Below are 15,229 nucleotides of genomic sequence, written 5' to 3'. Positions count from 1 at the left end.
CCCAGGGTGTCCCTCTGTGTGGCCCCAGGGTGTCCGCATGGCCCCACATCTCCCCATGGCCCCCCGTGTCCCCCAAGGGGTCCCCCCACGTGTCCCCATGGCCCCACGTATCCCCAGGGTGTCCCCAGAGTGTGTCCCTCTGTGTGTCCCCAAGGCCCCATGTGGCCCCAGGGTGTCCCCCCACATGTCCCCACGGCCCCCACGTGTCCCTACCACCTCACCGTGACTGTCCCCAAGCCGGGGGGCAACGGGGACCCGGGCTGTCCCCAGGGTGTCCCCCCCACATGGCCCCAGGGTGGCCCCAGGGTGTCCCTCCACATCTCCCCAGGGTGTCCCCACGGCCCCACGTCTCCCCATGGCCCCCACGTGTCTCCAAGGGGTCCCCCCACGTGTCCCCATGGCCCCCACGTGTCCCCAGGGTGTCCCTCTGTGTGTCCCCAGGGCCCCGTGTGGCCCCAGGGTGTCCCCAAGGTGTCCCTCCACATCTCCCCAGGGTGTCCCCCTGGCCCCACATCTCCCCTCAGCCCCCCGTGTCCCCAAGGTGTCCGTCCGTGTGTCCCCATGGCCCCCACGTGTCCCCACAGCGCCACATGTCCCCAAGGGGTCCCTCTGTGTGTCCCCATGGCCCCACATGTCCCCAATGGCCCCCACGTGTCCCCACAGCCCCACGTGTCCCCATCACCTCATCGTGAGTGTCCCCTCCCCGGGGGGCGGCGGAGACCCGGGCTGTCCCCCAAGGTGTCCCTCCACGTGGCCCCAGGGTGTGCCCATGGCCCCCCCCACGTCCCCACCGTGTCCCCAGAGTATCCCCCCGCATGTCCCCACCACCTTACGTGGCCCCAGGGTGGTCCCCATGGCCCCACGTGTCCCCAGGGCAGCCCCAAGGCCACACTTGTCCCCACGTGTCCCTCCATGTGTCCCCAAGGTGTCCCTCCCCATGTGCCCAGGGTGTCCCCATGGCCCCACGTGTCCCCACGGTGTCCCTCTGGGTGGCCCCACAGTGTCCCCATGGCCCCACCTCTCCCTGTAACGGCCCCAGGGTGTCCCTCCTTGTGGCCCCACAGCCCCATGTGTCCCCAAGGTGTCCCTCTGGGTGTCCCCAGGGTGTCCCCATGGCCCCACGTGTCCCCCACCGCCCCACACAGCCCCAGGTTGTCCCTCCATGTGTCCCCAAGGTGTCCCCACGGCCCCACATGTCCCCAAGGCTCCAAGTGTCCCCATGGTGTCCCTCCATGTGGCCCCACAGTCCCACCTGTCCCCATACTGTCCCCAGCTCACCTGGTGGCCCTGCCCTGTCCCTCCCAGTGTCCCCGTGTCCCCCCTGCCCAGCCATGGGGCCTGGCCATGAGCGATGCCACCACCTCCGTGCCCATGTCCCCACAGTGTCCCCCCACCTGTCCCCGGGTCCCCCTGCCCACCCATGGGACCCATCCAGGAGTGATGCCACCACCCCGTCCCAATGTCCCCTCCTGTCTCTGCTGTCCCCGTGCCCCCCTCGGCCGTCCCTGTGTCCCCATGTCCCCCTCGGCCATTCCTGTGTCCCCTTGGCCGTCCCCCTGTCCCCTGCCCAGCCATGGAACCCATCCACCATTGACGCCACCTCCTCCCCCATGTCCCCTCCTCTCCCTGCTGTCCCCACGTCCCCTCAGCCATCCCCGTGTCCCCTCAGCCGTCCCCATGTCCCCGTGTCCCCTCAGCCATCCCCGTGTCCCCTCAGCCGTCCCCATGTCCCCGTGTCCCCTGCCCAGCCATGGGACCCGTCCACCATTGACGCCACCTCCTCCCCCATGTCCCCTCCTCTCCCTGCCGTCCCCACGTCCCCTTGGCCGTCCCCGTGTCCCCCTCGGCCGTCCCCGTGTCCCCATGTCCCCCTCAGCCATCCCCGTGTCCCCTCAGCCGTCCCTGTGTCCCCATGTCCCCTGCCCAGCCATGGGACCCGTCCACCATTGATGCCACCTCCTCTCCCATGTCCCCTCCTCTCCCTGCCGTCCCCGCGTCCCCTCGGCCCTCCCCGTGTCCCCGTGTCCCCCTCGGCCGTCCCCGTGTCCCCTCGGCCCTCCCCGTGTCCCCGTGTCCCCGCGTCCCCTGCCCACGCCCTGCCCGCAGGACACGGGGCAGCCCGAGGCGGTGGCCGCCATCTTCGCGCTGCTGGACGCCAACGGGGACCGGGTCATCTCCTTCGCCGAGTACTGGCAGCTGGTGGCCTGGCTCTGCCACGTCCTGCGCCACCGGCACTACGGGGCTGCGCCCGCCCCCCCGCCCCCCCCCCCTCTGCGGGGACACCCCCGGCCACCACCCCGACCCCCAACCTGCCCCGCCGGCCCCAGCCCACGGGGACGGGGACGGGGACGGGCGCCACTGACCCCCGGCCAGGCGGGGACGGGGATGGGGACGTCGCCAGGGGCTGGGGGGCCTTGTCCCCAAACCTGTGATGGGGACAGGGATGTCTCTGGTGTCAATGGGTCCTTGTCCCCAACCTGTGATGGGGACAGGGGTGTCATCAGGGCCAGGGGGTCCTTGTCCCCAACCTGTGATGGGGACAGGGACGTCCCCAAGGTCAATGGGTCCTTGTCCCCAACCTGTGATGGGGACAGGGGTGTCACCAGGGCCAGGGGGTCATTGTCCCCAACCTGTGATGGGGACAGGGACGTCCCCAAGATCAATGGGTCCTTGTCCCCCAGCCTGTGATGGTGACAGGGACGTCCCCAGGGGCAATGGGTCCTTGTCCCCAAAACTGTGATGGGGACAGGGACGTCCCCAGGGGCAATGGGTCCTTGTCCCCAAAACTGTTATGGGGACAGGGGTGTCACCAAGGTCAATGGGTCCTTATTCCCCACAATGATGGTGACAGGGATGTCCCCAGGGTCAACGGGTCCTTGTCCCCAAACCTGTGATGGGGACAGGGACATCCCCAGGGGCAATGGGTCCTTGTCCCCAGCCTGTGATGGTGACAGGGACGTCCCCAAGGTCAATGGGTCCTTGTCCCCAACCTGTGATGGGGACAGGGACGTCCCCAAGGTCAATGGGTCCTTGTCCCCAAACCTGTGATGTGGACAGGGGTGTCACCAGGGCCAGGGGCTCCTTGTCCCCAACCTGTGATGGGGACAGGGACGTCCCCAAGATCAATGGGTCCTTGTCCCCAACCTGTGATGGGGACAGGGACGTCCCCAGGGGCAATGGGTCCTTGTCCCCAACCTGTGATGGTGACAGGGACGTCCCCAAGGTCAATGGGTCCTTGTCCCCAACCTGTGATGGGGACAGGGACGCCCCCAAGGTCAATGGGTCCTTGTCCCCCATGATGGTGGTGACAGGGACGTCGCCAAGGTCAATGGGTCCTTGTCCCCACCCCACCGTGGGGACAGGGACGGTGGCACCCAGAGGGACACAGGGCTGGCGCGTGCCCCATTTCCTGGCGGTTTGACCCCAATTCCCCCCCGGCAGTGGGGCAGGGTGGCCCCAGCCCCACATTCACCAGAGATGGGGAAGGGGCGGGGGGGGAGGAATCGGGCCCCACGGGGACGTCCCCGTCCCCTCTCTGTCCCCGGGGGCACTGGGGCGGGGGGAGAAATGTCCCCAAAACCAGTCGAACATGGAAAATCCCGGAATTATAATAAAAAAGACCCAAAAAGGGACCGTTGTGGTTCGGAACGTGCAAATGGGGGGCTGGGGGGAGGTGGGAAAGGTGGGTGCTGCCCCACAGGGACCCCCTGCCCCATAGGGAGCCCCCCCGACATACGGGGACCCTCCCTGCCCCATAGGGTCCTCTCCTGACCCATAGGGGCCCTCTGCCCCATAGGGCACCCCCAACATATGGGGAACCTCCCTGCCCCATAGGGTCCTCCCCTGCCCCATAGAGACCCCTCCTGCCCCACAGGGTCCTCTCCTGTCCCGTGGGGTTCCTCTGACCCATAGGGTCCTCTCCTGCCGTACAGGGACCCCCCTGCCCCATAGGGACCCTCCAACATACAGGGACCCTCCCTGCCCCATAGGGTCTTTCCCTGCCCCATAGGGACCCATCCTGCCCCATAGAGACCTCCTGACCTATAGGGACCACCTTACCCCGTTGGGTCTTCTCCTGTCCCATGGGGTTCCTCTGACCCATGGGGTCTTCTCCTGCTGCACAGGGACCCACCTGCCCCATAGGGCCCTCCCCTGCCCCATAGGGACCCCTCTGCCCCATAGGGTCCTCTCCTGCCCCATGGCCCCCTTCCCAAGCCCCACACCCTTCCCAGGCCCCGCCCCCCCCCCCCCCCCAAGCCAGGCGAGGGCTCCCCATGGGGCTACAGGGAGATGCTGTGGGGCAGGAACGGGTCGCTGTGGGGCAAGAGGGGTCCCTATGGGGTAGGGAAGGTCCCCGTGGGGCAGGGGAGGACCCTATGGGGCAGGGAGGATCCCTGGTCTCTGTATGGCAGGAGAGGACCCCGTGGGTCAGGGGGATCCGATGGGGCAGGGGAGGACCCTATGGGGCAGGGGAGGACCCTATGGGGCAGAGGGGTCCCTATGGGGCAGGGGAGGACCCTATGGGGCACATGGGTCCCTGTATGGCAGGAGAGGACCCTATGGGTTAGAGGAGGACCCTATGGGGCAGGGAGGGTCCCTGTATGTCGGGGGGGCTCCCTATGGGGCAGGGGGTCCCTGTGGGGCAGCACCCACCTTTCCCACCTCCCCCCAGCCCCCCATTTGCACGTTCCGAACCACAACGGTCCCTTTTTGGGTCTTTTTTATTATAATTCCGGGATTTTCCATGTTCGACTGGTTTTGGGGACATTTCTCCCCCCGCCCCAGTGCCCCCGGGGACAGAGAGGGGACGGGGACGTCCCCGTGGGGCCCGATTCCTCCCCCCCCGCCCCTTCCCCATCTCTGGTGAATGTGGGGCTGGGGCCACCCTGCCCCACTGCCGGGGGGGAATTGGGGTCAAACCGCCAGGAAATGGGGCACGCGCCAGCCCTGTGTCCCTCTGGGTGCCACCGTCCCTGTCCCCACGGTGGGGTGGGGACAAGGACCCATTGACCTTGGCGACGTCCCTGTCACCACCATCATGGGGGACAAGGACCCATTGACCTTGGGGGCGTCCCTGTCCCCATCACAGGTTGGGGACAAGGACCCATTGACCTTGGGGACGTCCCTGTCCCCATCACAGGTTGGGGACAAGGACCCATTGCCCCTGGGGACGTCCCTGTCCCCATCACAGGTTGGGGACAAGGAGCCCCTGGCCCTGGTGACACCCCTGTCCACATCACAGGTTTGGGGACAAGGACCCATTGACCTTGGGGACGTCCCTGTCCCCATCACAGGTTGGGGACAAGGACCCATTGACCTTGGGGACGTCCCTGTCACCATCACAGGCTGGGGACAAGGACCCATTGCCCCTGGGGATGTCCCTGTCCCCATCACAGGTTTGGGGACAAGGACCCATTGACCTTGGGGACGTCCCTGTCCCCATCACAGGTTTGGGGACAAGGACCCATTGATCTTGGGGACGTCCCTGTCCCCATCACAGTTTTGGGGACAAGGACCCATTGCCCCTGGGGACGTCCCTGTCACCATCACAGGCTGGGGGACAAGGACCCATTGATCTTGGGGACGTCCCTGTCCCCATCACAGGTTGGGGACAATGACCCCCTGGCCCTGGTGACACCCCTGTCCCCATCACAGGTTGGGGACAAGGACCCATTGACCTTGGGGACGTCCCTGTCCCCATCACAGGTTGGGGACAAGGACCCCCTGGCCCTGATGACACCCCTGTCCCCATCACAGGTTTGGGGACAAGGCCCCCCAGCCCCTGGCGACGTCCCCATCCCCGTCCCCGCCTGGCCGGGGGTCAGTGGCGCCCGTCCCCGTCCCCGTCCCCGTGGGCTGGGGCCGGCGGGGCAGGTTGGGGGTCGGGGTGGTGGCCGGGGGTGTCCCCGCAGAGCGGGGGGGGCGGGGGGGCGGGCGCAGCCCCGTAGTGCCGGTGGCGCAGGACGTGGCAGAGCCAGGCCACCAGCTGCCAGTACTCGGCGAAGGAGATGACCCGGTCCCCGTTGGCGTCCAGCAGCGCGAAGATGGCGGCCACCGCCTCGGGCTGCCCCGTGTCCTGCGGGCAGGGCGTGGGCAGGGGACGCGGGGACACGGGGACACAGGGAGGGCCGAGGGGACGTGGGGACGGCAGGGAGAGGAGGGGACATGGGAGAGGAGGTGGCATCAATGGTGGACGGGTCCCATGGCTGGGCAGGGGACATGGGGACACGGGGACGGCCAAGGGGACACAGGAATGGCCAAGGGGGACATGGGGACACGGGGACGGCCGAGGGGGACACGGGGACGGCCGAGGGGGACACGGGGACGGCCAAGGGGACGTGGGGACGGCAGGGAGAGGAGGGGACATGGGGGAGGAGGTGGCGTCAATGGTGGATGGGTTCCATGGCTGGGCAGGGGACACGGGGACAGCCAAGGGGACACAGGAATGGCCGAGGGGGACATGGGGACACAGGGACAGCCAAAGGGGGCACGGGGACGGCAGGGACAGGAGGGGACGTTGGGACGGGGTGGTGGCATCACTCCTGGATGGGTCCCATGGGTGGGCAGGGGGACCCGGGGACAGGTGGGGGGACACTGTGGGGACATGGGCACAGAGGTGGTGGCATCGCTCATGGCCAGGCCCCATGGCTGGGCAGGGGGGACACGGGGACACGGGGACACGTGGAGGGACAGGGCAGGGCCACCAGGTGAGCCGGGGACATTATGGGGACAGGTGGGACTGTGGGGCCACATGGAGGGGCACCATGGGGACACTTGGAGCCTTGGGGACACGTGGGGCCGTGGGGACGCCTTGGGGACACATGGAGGGACAACCTGGGGCTGTGTGGGGCGGTGGGGACACGTGGGGCCATGGGGACACCCTGGGGACACCCAGAGGGACACCTTGGGGACACATGGGGCTGTGGGGCCACAAGGAGGGACACCCTGGGGCCGTTACGGGGAGAGGTGGGGCCATGGGAACACTGTGGGGCCACCCAGAGGGACACCGTGGGGACACGTGGGGCCATGGGGACACCCTGGGGACACCCAGAGGGACACCTTGGGGACACATGGAGGGACACGTGGGGACAAGTGTGGCCTTGGGGCTGCCCTGGGGCCATCCGGAGGGACACCCTGGGGCCACCCCGGGGACACGTGGGGCCATGGGGACACCCTGGGGCCACATAAGGTGGTGGGGACATGTGGGGGGATACTCTGGGGACACGGTGGGGACATGGGGGGCCATGGGGACACCCTGGGGCCACGTGGAGGGACACCTTGGGGACAGCCCGGGTCTCCGCTGCCCCCCGGGGAGGGGACACTCACGGTGAGGTGGTGGGGACACGTGGGGCTGTGGGGACACGTGGGGGCCATGGGGACATGTGGGGCCACGGGGACAGACAGAGGGAACCCTTGGGGACATGTGGGGCTGTGGGGACATGTGGGGGCCATGGGGACACCCTGGGGAGATGTGGAGGGCCACCCTGGGGCCACCCTGGGGCCACGTGGGGCCAGGGGGACGCCCCAGGGCGACACAGAGGGACACCCTGGGGACATCCTGGACACACGTGGGGACCGCGGGGACACGTGGGGGGACACCCTGGGGACACCCTGGGGCCACACGGGGCCCTGGGGACACACAGAGGGACACCCTGGGGACACGTGGGGGCCGTGGGGACACGTGGGGTGACCCCTTGGGGACACGGGGGGCCGTGGGGAGATGTGGGGCCGTGGGGACACCCTGGGGCCACACAGAGGGACACCCTGGGGCCACCCCGGGGACATGTGGGGGGACACCCTGGGGCCACACGGGGCCCTGGGGACACACAGAGGGACACCCTGGGGACACGTTGGGGCCGTGGGGACACGTGGGGGGACCCCTTGGAGACATGTGGGGGCCATGGGGAGATGTGGGGCCATGGGGACACCCTGGGGTGATGTGGAGGGCCACCCTGGGGCCACCCTGGGGCCATGTGGGGGGGACAACCTGGGGACAGCCCGGGTCCCCGTTGCCCCCCGGCTTGGGGACAGTCACGGTGAGCTGGTGGGGACACGTGGGGGCCGTGGGGACATGTGGGGGGACACCCTGGGGCCACACAGGGCCTTGGGGACACACAGAGGGACACTCTGGGGACACCCTGGGGATACGTGGGGCCGTGGGGACATGTGGGGTGACCCCTTGGGGACACGTGGGGCCATGGGGAGATGTGGGGCCGTGGGGACACCCTGGGGCCACATGGGGCCTTGGGGACACACAGGGGGACACTCTGGGGACACCCTGGGGATACATGGGGGGACACCTTGGGAACACCCTGGGGTCACAGGGGGCCCTGGGGACACACAGAGGGACACCCTGGGGACACGTGGGGGCCGTGGGGACACGTGGAGGGACCCCTTGGGGACACGGGGGGCTGTGGGGAGATGTGGGGCCGTGGGGACCCCCTGGGGCCACGTGGGGGTCGCGGGGCCATGTGGGGGGGGACACCCTGGGGCCAGCCCGGCTCCCCGTTGCCCCCCGGCTCGGGGCCACTCACGGTGAGCTGGTGGCCCAGCTCGCGGCGCAGCAGGCGCTGGAAGTCGGGGGGGGCCAGGCCGGGCTCCCGCCCCCCCCCCGGGGCCCGGGCGTACTGGTAGAAGGTGCCCACCACGGCGTGGAGCCCCCGCTCCAGCGGCGACGGCCCCCCCGAGGGACCCCCTGGGGACACGGCGGGGGGGGGACACACGGGGGGACACGGGGGGGGACACAGAGACAGCGAGGGGGGGGGGAGTGGGGGGGGAGACCCCAGCCCGGGGTCCCTCTCGGCCCCCCCGGCGGCTCCCACTTCCCAGTAAGCCCCAGTCTCTCCCAGTAACCCCCCCAGTCCACCCCGGTCCCCCCCCCCCCAGCTCCCCATACCCCATCCCGGTCCCCCCCAGTTCCCCTGGAGCCCCGTCCCAGTCTCCCCAGTTCCTCCCCAGTCCAACCAGTCTCCCCCCGTACCCCATCCCAGTCCCTCCCAGTGCCCCCAGTCCCCTCCAGTCCCCTTCATCCACCATCCCAGTCCCTCCCAGTGCCCCCAGTACCCCCCCATGCCTCATCCCAGTCCATCCCAGTCCCTCCCAGTCCCTCCCTACCCCCGTTCCAGTCCCTCCCAGTCCTCCCCAGTCCAACCGGTCTCCCCCCGTACCCCATCCCAGTCCCTCCCAGTCCCCCCAGTCCCTTCCAGTCCCCTTCATCCACCATCCCAGTCCCTCCCAGTACCCCCAGTACCCCCCATACCTCAACCCAGTCCATCCCAGTCCCCCTGTACCCTTATCCCAGTCCCCTCCAGTCCCCTTATATCCCCATCCCAGTCCATCCCAATCCATCCCATACCCCCCCGTACCCAATCCCAGTCCATCCCAGTCCCTCCCATACCCCCCCATGCTCCATCCCAGTCCTCCCAGTCCCTCCAGTCCCCCCAGTCCCTCCCATATCCCCATCCCATTCCCTCCCAGTCCCTCCCAGTCCCCCCCATATCCCCATCCCAGTCCCTCCCAGTCCCCCCACTCCTTCCCACACCCCCATCCCAGTCCTTCCCAGTCCCCCCAGTCCCCCCCATATCCCCATCCCAGTCCCTCCCAGTTGCTCCCATATCCCCATCCCAGTCTCCCCCATTCCCTCCCAGTCCCCCCACTCCTTCCCACACCCCCATCCCAGTCCCTCCCAGTCCCTCCCAGTCCCCCCACTCCCCCCTGTACCCCATCCCAGTCCCTCCCAGTCCCCCCAGTCCCCCCCATATCCCCATCCCAGTCTCCCCCATTCCCTCCCAGTCCCCCAGTCCGTCCCAGTCCCTCCCAGTCTGTCCCAGTCCCCCCACTCCTCCCTATACCCCATCCCAGTCCCTCCCAGTCCCCCCAGTCCCCCCCATATCCCCATCCCAGTCCCTCCCAGTCCCCCCATATCCCCATCCCAGTCTCCCCCATTCCCTCCCAGTCCCCCCAGTCCGTCCCAGTCCCTCCCAGTCCCCCCACTCCTCCCTATACCCCATCCCAGTCCCTCCCAGTCCCCCCCACACCCCCATCCCAGTCCCTCCCAGTCCCTCCCAGTCCCCCCAGTCCCCCCCATATCCCCATCCCAGTCCCTCCCAGTCCCTCCCAGTCCTCCCAGTCCCCGTACCCTGGTCCCCACTGGGGGTCGCAGTCGCCTGCCTCTGCCCCATGGCCCCCCCCCTACGTCGAGGGGTCCCTGCAAGAGACACCCCGTTACCCGCCCCCCCCCCGCCCCAGCACCCACTGGGCCCAGTAACCCCCCCGTACTGGTCCCAGCGCTCCCCCACCCTGGGGCTGCTGCTGACACCCAGCCTGAACTGGTCCCAATATCCACCATAAACTGGTGCCAGCAGCCACCCCGGCCCCAACTGGTCCCCCCCGTATCCCTCCGGGAACTGGTCCCAGCATCCTCCCCTGAACTGGTCCCAGCATCCATCCTGTACTGGTCCCAGTATCCACCCGTCATGGGCCCCGCCCAGCATCTCCCGTGGATCGGTCCCAGCCTGAACTGGTCCCAGTATCCGCCCTGAACTGGTCCCAGTACCCGCCATGGCCTGAACTGGTCCCAGCACCCACCCTGAACTGGTCCCAGCATCCATCCTCTACTGGTCCCAGTATCCACCCATCATGGGCCCCACCCAGCATCTCCCGTGGATCGGTCCCAGCCTGAACTGGTCCCAGTATCCGCCCTGAACTGGTCCCAGTACCCGCCATGGCCTGAACTGGTCCCAGCACCCACCCTGAACTGGTCCCAGCATCCATCCTCTACTGGTCCCAGTATCCACCCATCATGGGCCCCACCCAGCATCTCCCGTGGATCGGTCCCAGCCTGAACTGGTCCCAGTATCTGCCCTGAACTGGTCCCAGTACCCACCATGGCCTGAACTGGTCCCAGCACCCACCCTGAACTGGTTCCAGTATCCCCCCTGAACTGGTCCCAGTATCCACCCATCATGGACCCCGCCCAGTATCTCCCATGGATTGCTCCCAGCCTGAACTGGTCCCAGTATCCCTCCTGATGAACTGGTCCCAGTATCCACCCACCAGGGACCCCTCCCAGTATCTCCTCTGGAATGGTCCCAGCACCCGTCTCCACCATGAACTGGTCCCAGTATCCCCCCTGAACTGGTCCCAGTTTCCCCCTGAACTGGTTCCAGTATCCCCCCTGACCTGCTCCCAGTATCCCTCCTGAACCGGTCCCAGTATCCACCCACCATGGACCCCACCCAGTATCTCTTCTGGAATGGTCCCAGCACCCATCCCCAGTGTGAACTGGTCCCATTATCCCCCCTGAACTGGTCCCAGTATCCCTCCTGAACTGGTCCCAGTATCCACCCACCACGGACCCCACCCAGTATCTCCTCTGGAATGATCCCAGCACCCATCCCCAGCCTGAACTGGTCCCATTATTCCCCCTGAACTGGTTCCAGTATCCCTCCTGAACTGGTTCCAGTATCCACCCGTCATGGACCCCACCCAGTATCTCCCATGGATTGCTCGCAGCCTGAACTGGTCCCATTATCCCTCCTGAACTGGTTCCAGCATCCCCCCCGACCTTCTCCCAGTATCCCCCCTGAACTGGTCCCATTATCCCCCCTGAACTGGTTCCAGTATCCCTCCTGAACTGGTCCCAGTATCCACCCACCATGGACCCCTCCCAGTATCTCCTCTGGAATGGTCCCAGCACCCGTCTCCACCATGAACTGGTCCCAGTATCCCCCCTGAACTGGTTCCAGCATCCCCCCCGACCTTCTCCCAGTATCCCCCTGAACTGGTCCCAGTATCCCTCCTGAACTGGTTCCAGTATCCCCCCTGGCCTGCTCCCATCACCCCCCCCCCCCGGCCCTTGCCCTCCTCCCCCCACCCCCCCTCCTCTACTGGTCCCAGTACCCCTCCCCCCACCCTCCTCCCATCACATCCCCCCTCCCCTTGCCCTCCTCCCCTGAACTGGTCCCAGTACCCCCCCACACCCCCCCAGCACTGGTCCGGGGGGGGGGTCCCTACCCGGGTGGGTGCTGCCGCCGCTCCCCGCCCGTCGCCCGCCCAGTGTCTGCCCGGGGCTGGGCAGGACCCAGGCGGCCGGGCCCCCCCCCGCCCCCCCCCCCCGGCAGCACCCACGGCGGGGGGGGGTGGGGGGGGCGGGACGGACCCAGGCAGCCGAGGGCGGCACCCAAGGGTGCTGGGGGGGGGCACAGAGGGGATTGGCGGGGGGGCTGTGACCCTCCTGGACTGGTCCCAGTGCCTGCTCCTGGCCTGAACTGGGGCCAGTGTCCCCCCCGAACTGGTCCCAGTACCCATCATGGCCCGAACTGGTCCCAGTGTCCCCCCTAAACTGGTCCAGTACTCATCCTGAACTGGTCCCCGTACCCACCATGGCCCAAACTGGTCCCAGCGCCCACCCTGAACTGGTCCCAGTATCCCCTCTAAACTGGTCCCAGTGCCCACCCTGAACTGGTCCCAGTATCCCCTCTAAACTGGTCCCAGTACTCATCCTGAACTGGTCCCAGTACACATCATGGCCCAAACTGGTCCCAGTATCCCCCCTAAACTGGTCCCAGTACTCATCCTGAACTGGTCCCAGTACCCATCACGGCCCGAACTGGTCCCATTATCCTCCCTGAACTGGTCCCAATACCCCCTATGGCCTGAACTGGTGCCAGCATCCACCCTGAACTGGTCCCAGTACCCATCACGGCCCGAACTGGTCCCAGTATCCCTCCTAAACTGGTCCCAGCACCCATCCTGAACTGGTCCCAGTACCCATCATGGCCTGAACTGGTCCCAGTATCCCCCCTAAACCGGTCCCAGTACCCATCCTGAACTGGTCCCAGTACCCACGATGGCCCAAACTGGTCCCCATATCCCCCCTGAACTGGTCCCAGTACCCACCCTAAGCTGGTCCCAGTACCCACTATGGCCTGAACTGGTCCCAGTACCCACCATGGCCCAGATTAGTCCCAGCGCCCACCCTGAACTGGTCCCAGTATCCCCCAGTATGGGGGGATAGGGGATCTGGGGGGCTACTGGGGGCACTGGGCCCAGGCGGTCTACAGGGGCGGGGCTCCCTGGGGGCGGGGCCTCCCCTCTGGGGGCGGGGCCAAGCGGGGGCGGGGCGGACCCGATTGAGAACCCGCCGGCCGTAAAAGGCGGGAGGCGCCGCCCGCCGCCTCAGCCTCGGAGGCCACGCCCACCGCCTGAGGCCACGCCCACCCGCCGCAACCCCTCCCAAGGTAGCCCCGCCCCCCTCTAATTAAATCCCCCTCTAATTAAATCTCCCTCTAATTAAATCGCCCCAACCTCCCGCCCCGCCCTAACAAAGGCGCTCGCAAAAGCAGCTTTTTCCCCGCACCCCCCCCCCCGCCTCAAAATCCCCCTTTTCTCCCCCCAAAAACCCACTTGGGTTCTTGTCCGCCATCAAAAAAAAAAAATCACCATTTTATACTTCGGCAAAACGCACGCCTCGGGTTATTTTTTACTTTAATTATTTTCCTCAGTTCCCCCCCCGCGCTCCAAAACCCGAAGCATTCCCCCCTCCTCCCTCAAGTCTGTGGTTTCTCCCTGCAGGAAACATCGCTCTTTTCCATCAAAACTTTGTGTTTTTTCCCTCAAAATTTGTTTTTTTTTTTTTTCTCCTCAAAACTTGGTTTTTTTTTTCCCTCAAAACTTGGGGTTTTTTTTCCTCAAAACTTGGAATTTTTTTTCCCTCAAAACTTGGATATTTTTTCCCCCTCAGAACTTCTGCGTCTTTTCCCTCAAAATCTGGGTGTTTTTTTCCCTCAAAACTTATTTTTTTCCCTCAAAAATTGTTTTTTTTTTTTCCCTCAAAACTTGGTGTATTTTCACCTCAAAAGTTGGTGTTTTTTCCCCTCAAAAGTTGGTGTTTTTTCCCTCAGAACTTGGGTGGGTTTTTTTCCCCTCAAAAATTGTTTTTTTTTTCCTCAAAACTTGGATTTTTTTTCCCTCAAAACTCGGTGGTTTTTCCCTAAAACTTGTGTATTTTTTCCCTCAGAACTTGTAGATTTTTTCCCTCAAAACTTGTTTATTTCCCTCAAAAATTGGAGTTTTTTTTCCCCTCAAAAATTTCTGTATTTTCCCCTCAAAAGTCGGTGTTTTTTCCCTCAGAACTTGGGGTTTTGATCCCTCAAAACTTGGGTATTTTTCTTCCCTCAGAACTTGGGTTTTTTTTCCCTCAAAACTTGGATGTTTTTTTTGCCTCAAAACTTGGTGGGTTTTCCCTCAAAATTTGGGTGTTTTTCCCCTCAAAACGTGTTGTTTTCCCTCAAAACTTGGGTGTTTTTTGCTCAAAATGTTTTTTTCTTTCCCCCCTCAAAAGTTGGTGGTTTTTTTCCCTCAAAACTTGGGTTTTTTTCTCTCAAAACTTGGTGGTTTTTCCTTCAAAACTTGGGTGGTTTTTCCTCAAAAATTGGGATTTTTTTTTTCCCTTCAAAACTTGGGATTTTTTCCCCCCTCGAAACTTGCGGGTTTTCCCTCAAAACTTGAGTATTTTTCCCTCAAAACTTGTTTTTTTTTTTCCCCTCAAAACTTGGATGTTTTTTTCCCTCAAAACTTGGTGGTTTTTCCTTCAAAACTTGGGCGTTTTTTCCCCAAAAACTGTTTTTTTTTTCCCCCTCAAAACTTGTCAGGTTTTTTCCCCTCAAAACTTGGGGGTTTTTCCCTCAAAACTTGTTTGGGGTTTTTTCCCCTCAAAAGTTGAGCGTTTTTCCCTCAAAACTTGTGGGGTTTTTTTCCCCTCAAAAATTCACCCAACTCTACCCCTCACAAAAACGTGGGGTTTCCCCCAAAATTTCTTATTTTCCCCTCAAACATCCCAGGTTCCCCCCCCCCAACAAATCCCCACTTTATTCCCTCCCGGGAACCTGCTTTTTTCCACAGCTCCTCAAAACCGAGCGCTTTTTCCTCAAAACGCTGTTTTTTTTTCTTATAAAAGAAACCCTCAGAAAACGCCACTTTTATTAAAAAAAAAAACCAAAACTTTATTTCCCGCCGAATACATTTTTCTCTTGGAAAACAAACCCCCCCAGAAAAAAAACCCCAACCCAAAACACACCACATTTTTTATTTTTTTTTTTCCTTCTCAGGAACCCCCCATTTTTAGCAAATCCCCTTTTCCCTCCCCAAACCCTTTTTCCTCAACCCCCCCCTTTTTTTTCCCCGCCAAACCCACTGCCAACCTCGCTTTATTTTAAAATGAGAAATA

At 64.2% G+C, this 15,229-nt stretch overlaps 1 protein-coding gene across 2 annotated transcripts; it reads right to left on the bottom strand.

The window, feature by feature from the left end:
• Window positions 1-5,187: 5,187 nt before the first annotated feature.
• LOC134509472 (WAS/WASL-interacting protein family member 1-like) lies at window positions 5,188-8,991 on the bottom strand. Of its 2 annotated transcripts, XR_010069341.1 has the most exons (3): window positions 8,535-8,991; window positions 5,679-6,076; window positions 5,188-5,472 (listed from the first exon to the last, which is right to left on the bottom strand). XR_010069341.1 is itself a non-coding variant. In XM_063322014.1 (2 exons), exons 1-2 carry the CDS (start codon window positions 8,892-8,894, stop codon window positions 5,822-5,824), a joined length of 615 nt encoding a protein of 204 aa, XP_063178084.1. In that variant the 5' UTR covers window positions 8,895-8,991; the 3' UTR covers window positions 5,188-5,821. The 2 variants fall into 2 exon arrangements, 1 of the variants encoding a protein (XP_063178084.1); XM_063322014.1 differs by having other exon boundaries at window positions 5,188-6,076.
• Between the last annotated feature and the right edge of the window lie 6,238 nt (window positions 8,992-15,229).

This window comes from Chroicocephalus ridibundus, unplaced genomic scaffold, assembly GCF_963924245.1.
Source record: "Chroicocephalus ridibundus unplaced genomic scaffold, bChrRid1.1 SCAFFOLD_650, whole genome shotgun sequence".
Lineage (NCBI taxonomy): Eukaryota > Metazoa > Chordata > Aves > Charadriiformes > Laridae > Chroicocephalus > Chroicocephalus ridibundus.
The sequence above is the reverse complement of the archived record's forward strand: the minus strand, read 5'-3'. Positions and strand labels throughout refer to the sequence as shown.

Bases quoted from the DNA above. Each gene is read 5' to 3' on its own strand.
- LOC134509472 (XM_063322014.1), bottom strand. From the start codon at position 8,894: ATGGGGAGCTGGGGGGGGGGGGACCGGGGTGGACTGGGGGGGTTACTG. The intron at 6,077-8,534 runs GTGAGTGGCCCC...CCCTGCCCGCAG, and splicing joins AGCTGGGCCACCAGCTCACC to GACACGGGGCAGCCCGAGGC.